We start from the raw sequence: 8,643 nt of genomic DNA, 5'->3' as shown, positions 1-8,643 counted from the left end.
CGGCAACTTATTCTGGCAGGTGGTAGGTGAGGTTAGTTGCTCGGAGCTAGAGACGAATCCAAAGGGTTCTTCTTTAGAAAGATTCCCTATGATTGTTAAAATTATTGTTAAATGATTGAATTAACTATTTCCTAATAGTTTAAGTTTTTGGGAGAATCCATAATTTAACAATGTTAAAAATAAAAAAACCTTAAACTTATATAAGACAAAGAAGCGGATTCATCAAAAGGGGGCCATAGTAGTGGTATTAATGGAAACGATGCTCTGCCGAATTGACATTTGAGAGGGGATGCCACAGCGAAATCGGCTGCTGCACCTTTGTTTCCAGAAGTGGATAAGGTCTTAGCTCTATTCAATGATCTTATAAGAAGTTGGTTGAACTTTTAAACCAAGTACGCTTTTTTGGATATTGAACATGGGCTTCAAAGAAAAAAGAAATAATTAATAATTAATTGTTTTCTGTGGTTTCATTATTTATTTATTGTTTCATACTGCTTGAAGATTGAAGGAAGACTGTACAATCTCAAGGAGGAGGTGTCTCTTCAAGACTCTTAAGCACTGCAAGACACTTGTTGAGGTAAGGCATCAGTCTGTTGGTTTTTAATATTTTGTGAAATATTATGAATTCTAGATTCCAAAAAGACCAGATAGAAGGTGTTTGTGAAACATCCAAAGTAGTGAAAATTTCTTTACATTTTGGATATTTGGAAAACTGCCTTTTTTTTTGGGGGGGGGGGGGGGTGGTGGGAAAGGAGGGGGGGATTGCATGTTATTGGATTTTTCTATAGTTTTCACAATACTTTTTTAGGACCATGAGTTTGGGATTGGGATTGATGCTTCTTGTGTCGTGTTTCATTAGAACTGAATTAATGTGATCTGGCATGTTGTCTTTATTAATGGTTTTCAACTCATTGGAAAAGTGGGAACATGTAATTCACTAAAATACTCTGGATGCTAGTGCCTTTGATGAATTTGAATCTGAAAATGGAGTTGCAAACAATAACTATACATCTCATTTCAGCTGGAAAAAGGTGTGGATGGCTTGTTTGGTAGCTTTGCAAGGTTGGATTCACGTATTTCAAGTGTTGGACTTACTGCTGCCAAGATAGATCACTTGCAGGTAAAGTTTTCCTATGCTTTACTGCCATAAGCCCCTGATCCCTGCACTGAATATAATTGTCACCATCTCCATTGAAACTTGGCTATTGTAGGTTTTCATTTATATGTTATTTTCTTGTTATAGTGTAGATGCACAGCGAGAAACTGTTAGTCAAACAATAGAGCTGATAAATGTATTTGGTAATTGATCATTTAGTTTATGCTACCCTTTGTTTAGGATTCACTAACTCCATGTTATTAATTTAATTCTTGAAATACTTGATGGAGTTCAATAGCAGCCCAGGAGACCTAATGGAACTTTCACCTCTATTTTCTGATGACAGCTATGTTGCTGGGGCTGCTTCAATTGTACAAAAATTGCGTAAGATGGCCTCACTTTTCTATAAATTTATATTTTCGCACATTTTCATGAGCCAACTTCTTATTGGTTTGCATAAACATGATGGTGTTCATGTTCTCTCTAAACTTAAACAGCCTTTTGTGAACTATTCATGAATCATTCTTGTGAGGCCCTTTTCAACCAAAGCCAAAAAGAATGTTAAGATTTTTTTTTTTAATGAGTTTTCATCCATGTCAAAAGCTGTTCTTTCTGAGGGGTGCCTCGGGGGTAGGTGGGGGGGGCATTGGATATCTTTGTGATGGAAGTAAGAATTTTTAGTATAAACATACAGCCAAAAAAGCTTGAGAAAAATAGTTTGAACTTCTTTGCAAATGTGAGAAGAGCATTGAAGACTAAGGAAGGTTCAATGGAAAATTTTATGATAAAAAAAAAATTAAATAATCTAAAGTTTCTCTTTATTGAGAAAGATTAGAGATGAATGTGTAGAGGTGATTATGAGTTTGGAAGCTATACCCATGATTAGGATTCTTTTATGTTCACGCCAGGGAACAGACGACAGTTACACTGCATGAGTGTTAGAGAAGTTTTCAATAAGGATGTGTTGTATATGAATTATCTGTGCTAATATTTTGAGGCTTTGCAAAGGAGAGGAAGTTATTCCCTCCCCTCTACTTGTGTGCAAATGAGTTCAAGCATGCATTTGCTGAAATAAGCATGTGTGATGGACATTAGTACGAACCAAAGTTTTTATAGTTGAAGAATAAGATAATTATGTGACCCATTTTTGTTCACAATAAGCAAATTTACTGAATTCTAGACAAATAGATTGCCTTGACACAGTAAAGAATGAATACTAACAACTAATTTAAATTTCTACACAGCATGATTAGTGTGAATATAAAGCATCATAATTGCATTAATCTATTTACCTTGTTGGTTGTTTTCCAGCAACATTTTCTGTAAATATATGATATTCTTCCACTTTTCTTTCTTTTTGGGGGCTGGACTCAAAATTTTGAAGTGCTAATATATTTATTATTAACATCTTCATTCGAATACTAATTGATCATTTTGTTATTTTAGGGGAACCACTTGCATAAAGGGCTGCATGATCATTGGCAGAAGTTCACTTTTAATCCCAGGTTACTGGCTTGGCTCAAATGTTTTATGCCCTGCTATTTTTTCCCCTTTTCTTGAAAGTTGTGTATGATTGACATGGCCAATGGTTGTTATTCTTTATGATATAAATTCCAAGCATGGTTTACGAATGGTAGAAAATGTTCAAATTTTCTGGTTTTTTTTTCCCATTTTTTTAAACACATCTCGGAAGAAAGTGCATTTTAACACAATTCACAAGAACACTTTGTTTCAAGTTTATGCACATTCTCTGGCAGGTGGTGAGTCTTACAACGAAGGTGCCTGTTTTTAATGATGAAATTTTGATTCATCTGCGAACTCAGGTTTATTCAGCTTAGAAAAGACCGCAAGAGTGCAGATAGACTTAGTTCCTTGTGGCCAAGCTCGAGTTGAAATGGAAGTGGAATACTGATTTAGATATGATCTTTGAGATTTCTTGAATTGTTCATAGCAAGCTATTACTAAGCTGAGGGAACTGACTCCTCAAGTTGCAGTAATTTGGTGGCAGCTAAACCAGTACAAGATTAAATTAATGGCCAGGCAGATGAGCTCATCTTTGGACAGTAAATTGTAGTAGAATATATTTTTGAATTTCTCTCTTTCGTGGAGTGTATATCTTTGAAGGTATGGATAAGGCTTTAGCTTATGTAGTTTCTATAACTCTTGCTTGTGTGTCAACAAGAAATTTATGCCCTGGTGTGCGCCCTTGTAAGTTATAAATGATACTTTTGGGTATGAATAATAATGACAGTTGGTTTTGTTGTATTGAGCGGTCCATTCTTAAAATAAACTGATATAGTGCATAGTTAGGATGAGAATTATTTGTTCGGTTTTTTCTGTTGAAATTTGGAGGACACTTCTTGTCATAAGTTATCTGCTTATTTTACAAAGGCTTTTGAGTAATAATAGCTGAGGAGATTGTATTTAGTTTGCAGTGTGGAACATCTCCTCTTCTGAAATTTTATAAATAAATTGGTGGAATGTAGAAAATTAAAAAAATGTATCTCATTATTAAATAAATAATTGCAAATGGATAATTTGTTAGGTTTTTAGTGTTGATCGATTCCATGACTTTGGCTGTAATTAAATTTCAAGTTTTGGGTGTATATCAACTATTGCAAGCGTTAGAATGAATTGAGTTAGAGCTGCGTTGAAGAATTGAAGACTACACAACTTCGCTCACGCACAAGGCACAACTGGTTTTATTGCTTATTTAGTAAAACCGTAAGATAAAAAGCAAAAGGCTAGTAGAAACTACACTTATTTTACTAAACCGACAATTATATTTGAAACTGTGACATGTCCCGTAAATGGTATCAATATCTGTTTTGATTCTTATATTCTTTGAAACTGTGACATGTCCCGTAAATGGTATCAATATCTGTTTTGATTCTTATATTCTAACCTTAATTTTGACATTGTCTAACCACCAATAAATAAAATATATTGAATAATAATGATCAAAGAAAAAAGAGAAATAAAAAAATAACCAGAGTACTTAATAAACTTAAACTTATAAATAATATAACTTAAAAAAAAAAAAAAAGTTTGTAGAGAGAGATAATGTTATGAAAGGTAAATATATCTCATGCATTGAACATAAAACAAGGAAGTCTCCATTTAGAATACGGGAGTTACCAATCCATTAAGCCTCAAGGCTCTTGACAATTCTTTTATCAATTTTTAAGAGAAAAAGATATAAGCCAATCCTTTTTTAGGTGCTATTTTACATTGCATGCGTGTAATTTCAGTATAAAACCTTTGTTTTCTAAAAAATAATTAAAATTCATTTTGGAATGTTTTAATAGCTTAAAAAGCTTGGATACACATGGCGTAAAGCCCAAATTTTTTTCCAAATTTAATTTGATTTAAACATTTGAACCTAAATCCATTATATATCCAATTAAAATGCTCAATTTGCCCTATTAAAATTGGGTCAATTCAGAAAACCAGCCGACCAAATTTATTATAATTCCTTAACCAACCATTTATGATATATCTTGCGCATACAAGTATTCATCCCAAACCAAAATTTCATAATTTTCTATATATATATATATCACATAAAATACGCAACCAAATATGTTTCTCCATTTATGGCTGAATCTAAGGTAAAGAGCCAAAAAAGGTATTGTGTTTAATGATATTATTGGATTATCTTTAAGAGGATGTAAAAATTAAAAATATGTATATATATTTTTTTTTAAAAAAGAAAAAAGAAAAAGAAAAAGGAAGGAGGTTGAATCTTCCTCCTTCATTTTGTAATGAAAAAAAGAGGGAGAAAAGTAAAGAGAGCGCATCCTCTACATCAAAAGCCATTTTCATGGAAAAAAATAATAATAAAATAAATGAACTGAACCTTTATAAAAGAAAACATAAAATAAGAAAAGGTAAATTTGGTTAGGTTTTATCATAATTTAATTCACAAATTTTCAATTATTAATTTATTTTAGTCTATAGTATGAATCTTTGGGGTTGAAATGAAATTATTAAGCGTTTGGTCCAAATTAATAGATATCACAGTTTTTGGACAAAAAAATTATCCCTCATGGTTTGATCAAATTAATAATTAGTCCCAAGAACTATATGTTGTTACATTTTGTCTCCCTAAAATTTGGATAAAAACTTCATTAAAAAATTTTTGAATTAAAATGAAAAAGGTAAAAATAGTTCGGACTTAATTATTACAATTTCATTTTAATCTAAACTTTAAAGATAAAATATAGTAACTTAAAGTTTATGAATTGAATTACAATAGTACTAAACCATAAGAAGGTAAAATGTAATTTCCCAAAAAAAAAAAACCTTGAGTTAAGAAAGCCTTCCCTAAACTTTATAGGTTAAAATGTAGTAACATACGAATTACTCCTTATTATTTGATCCAATTACAATTTAATCCCACAAGTTATCAATTATTAGTTATTACATTTTGACTCCTTAAGTTTGATTTAAAATGAAATTGTTAGAAATATTTGGGACGAAATCCTAAATATTTTATTGGTAAAAATACCGTTTTGGAGACTACTAATTAAGTCCTTACATTTGGTAGTAGTAAATTTGATTTTTGTTATTTTTAATATGTAGTTAATTTAATCATTTTAGTCAACTTATTAATAGAAATTGCTTATAAGTTGAAAATAACAAAGACAAATTGATTGCTACTAAATAGTACTTTTGCTTATTTCATTTTAGCCCAAATGATAGGAGTCAAATTAAACAAAATTTATAAACTAAATTATAGTAATCAAATCATAATCAGGTAAAATGTAATTTTCAAAAAAAAAAAGAAAGAAAAAAAGTTGAGTCATCTTAAGCAAAAGCCTCCCACAGTGGCGGACTGGCACTAGACAGCTACATCAAAGTTCAAACACTGTTCAGTGAAACACTGGACAGTCTTTTAGCAGTACTATTATAAAATGTTTTGGTTCCCAATGTCCAAAACACAAACACTACTTTTATATTTTTTGCCTTACTTTTTCGATATTTTGCCGCCTCCGCCATTAAAATGCTTTTAAACTTTATACTCAGCTAGCCTAAAACTACTCTCTCAGCTTCTTACTACTGCCCCAAGCCACCAACCACACTTAAAAGTTTCAAATTTGCTTTACCAAAAAACCAACTCTTTTAAGCACAAACCAAGCCAAAAACAATTACAGGATGTCCAAGTATGAAGAAAGCGCCAAACCTTCAGAGCCTTTCCTTCTCTCTCTTCTTCACCAATTACAGGACCTAAGGAGATCCATCCTAGCTTTTCTCCTCTCCTTGCCCACCTCTCTTTTTGCTCTCTTTCTTCTTCTTCTCTTGGCCTACAATGGCTTCTCTGTTTTCTACATTCACCTCCCTTTTCCGGCCAAGTCCCCTCCCGTACCCGCCAATTTCTTGCCAGAAAATACCGCCGGAGAATTAATGAAAAATGGGTTTTCTTCTTCCTCAAAGGTTACTTCTTTAGTGATGTATGCAATGAAAGAAGAAGACCCAGCTGTGATTTTGAAGACCCATTTGCCTCTTTTGCGCAAAACACACTCTTCAATCACACCCATTACTGAATCTTCAGTTTCAAAGCAGAGAGGGGTCCGGAAGTACAAGCGCAAGCTCAAGAGTGTGCCTTCCAAAGCTCGGTCAAGTTCTTTCCCAGCAATGATTGCTGAATTCTTCGCTGGAAATTCTACTATTTCTTGTAAGTTTCGGTTCTTTATGACCTGGATTTCGTCAAAGTCATTTGGTGATAGAGAATTGTTAGCTATGGAGAGCTTGTTTAAGTCTCACCCAAATGCTTGTTTGGTGATAGTCTCAAGTTCAATGAATTCAAAAACAGGAAGTCAATTTTTAAAACCTCTTTTAGATAAGGGGTTTCGTGTAATGGCTATTGATCCTGATTTTGATTATGTATTCAAGAATACTTACGCGGAGGCTTGGTTTGATAGGTTAAGGAAAGGGAATGTGAATCCTGGGGAGGTTTCTCTGGGTCAAAACCTCTCTAATTTGCTTAGGCTTGGTTTATTGTATAAATTTGGGGGTATTTATGTGGACACGGATGTTATAGTGTTAAAGAGTTTCTCAAAGTTGAGAAATGTGATCGGCGCGCAGACTATTAATCTTGACACTGGGAATTGGAGTCGATTGAACAATGCTGTGTTGATTTTTGACAAGAATCATCCTCTACTCTACAAGTTTATTCAAGAATTTGCACTAACATTTGATGGGAACAAGTGGGGACACAATGGCCCTTACTTAGTCTCAAGGGTTGTGTCCAGGTTGAGTGGAAGGCCTGGATTTAATTTCACCGTATTGCCACCGTCGGCATTTTATCCAGTTGATTGGAGTAAGATTCGAAGTCTCTTTCGGGCGCCTAGAGACAAGCTCCATTCAAAATGGTTGCTTAAAAAGCTAAGGCATATTCAGTCTCAAAGTTTTGCAGTGCACTTGTGGAATAGGCAGAGTAAAATGCTAGAGGTTGAAAAGGGAAGCATCATCAATCAGATAATGTTGGATTGTTGTATCTTCTGCAATGCTTCAATATCAAGGTTGTAATTATTGAATAAGTTCGACAGTTGCGAAGTGCTATGCATTATGCAATGGTTCGATGTTTTTGTATGTGGTTATGGACCAACTCAGTTCATTCCACAATCGATCAAAGTCCTGATAGATAGAATGTTAGGAAATCATTAGCCTTTTCCTGTTCTGAAATCATCTCTTAATCATAGTTGACAACTTTTTAGGTTTTGCCCTTTAATTTGCCGTACTTGTAAGTTGTATCTTGTAAACAAGGTCTAAAGAGTAGACTCTTAACATGCAAAGGAATATAATTTTTACATTCCATATTTATATTATTCTTGAGGATGACATATTGCAATGCTATTTTGCCAATTACATAGCAGTGTCTGTTAAGTCTCATATATATATATATATATATATATATATATATGTGGGGCCCAAATGATTTATGGGCCAGGCGCATCTACCCGGGGAGAATCCAAAGGCCCAAGCCGAGGAAGGCTATGGCCCAAGCTCGACAAAATAGCCTATGGATACCGCCGAGGACAGCTCAGTCCTCGGCAGACCCAAAGTCCCCCCTGAAAGAGGGGTAAAAACGGTATAGGACTGAAATTTGGAAGAAAGATCTAAAATATCCAGGAAAAGCTGTCCTTACTGCCATTCAATGCTCTGAACCTGACAGAGCCGCATTCTTTGGCTTTTACAACCACCCCCAACGACTTTGAATATGGGCTGATGGGACAAGTATCAATCTTGGAAAGATTGACCCTATACGTGGACGAAGGACAATGAACGCAGGCAAATATAAAAGGAAAAATAAGTAACCTAAAGAAGGGGCGGGGAAAAATGGCCAAAAACCAGAGCCTCCCAGCCCACCTCCAGGAGAAAGACTCCAGGGGTAAAGGAAAACTTAACCTTGTATGAACACCGCGAAAAACCCACCGCCTGTCGATCAAGGCCTAGCCTTCCAAACCCACGCTCTACAAATGATATTGTTTGGGCCTTTTTACGTGCGAACCCGACACCGTTAAGGTCCGCCACGAATCGCCTCC

General features: G+C 34.4%; 2 protein-coding genes across 4 annotated transcripts; both read left to right on the top strand.

Moving 5' to 3' along the window:
* Positions 1-237: 237 nt before the first annotated feature.
* Positions 238-3,341, top strand: LOC115993066. 3 transcript variants are annotated; one of them, XR_004092763.1, is made up of 6 exons: positions 238-392; positions 502-577; positions 1,022-1,120; positions 1,443-1,480; positions 2,543-2,601; positions 2,920-3,341. XR_004092763.1 is itself a non-coding variant. In XM_031117347.1 (6 exons), the coding sequence occupies exons 1-6, from the start codon at positions 290-292 to the stop codon at positions 3,006-3,008; spliced, it is 411 nt and encodes a 136-aa protein (XP_030973207.1). In that variant the 5' UTR covers positions 238-289; the 3' UTR covers positions 3,009-3,341. The 3 variants fall into 3 exon arrangements, 2 of the variants coding, with proteins under 2 accessions (XP_030973207.1, XP_030973208.1); XM_031117347.1 differs by having other exon boundaries at positions 238-339; XM_031117348.1 differs by having other exon boundaries at positions 238-339; positions 2,854-3,341.
* Positions 3,342-6,048: 2,707 nt separating this feature from the next.
* On the top strand, positions 6,049-7,921 carry LOC115992543 (uncharacterized protein At4g19900-like). The gene has a single exon (XM_031116750.1). It carries the CDS (start codon positions 6,254-6,256, stop codon positions 7,625-7,627), a length of 1,374 nt encoding a protein of 457 aa, XP_030972610.1. The 5' UTR covers positions 6,049-6,253; the 3' UTR covers positions 7,628-7,921.
* The last annotated feature ends 722 nt before the right edge of the window (positions 7,922-8,643 follow it).

The sequence above is a fragment of the Quercus lobata genome, chromosome 5 (assembly GCF_001633185.2).
Source record: "Quercus lobata isolate SW786 chromosome 5, ValleyOak3.0 Primary Assembly, whole genome shotgun sequence".
NCBI lineage: Eukaryota > Viridiplantae > Streptophyta > Magnoliopsida > Fagales > Fagaceae > Quercus > Quercus lobata.
The sequence above is the reverse complement of the archived record's forward strand: the minus strand, read 5'-3'. Positions and strand labels throughout refer to the sequence as shown.

Bases quoted from the DNA above. Each gene is read 5' to 3' on its own strand.
- LOC115993066 (XM_031117347.1), top strand. From the start codon at position 290: ATGCCACAGCGAAATCGGCTGCTGCACCTTTGTTTCCAGAAGTGGATA. The intron at 340-501 runs GTCTTAGCTCTA...TACTGCTTGAAG, and splicing joins TGTTTCCAGAAGTGGATAAG to ATTGAAGGAAGACTGTACAA. The intron at 1,481-2,542 runs GTAAGATGGCCT...TTGTTATTTTAG, and splicing joins TTCAATTGTACAAAAATTGC to GGGAACCACTTGCATAAAGG.
- LOC115992543 (XM_031116750.1), top strand. From the start codon at position 6,254: ATGTCCAAGTATGAAGAAAGCGCCAAACCTTCAGAGCCTTTCCTTCTC.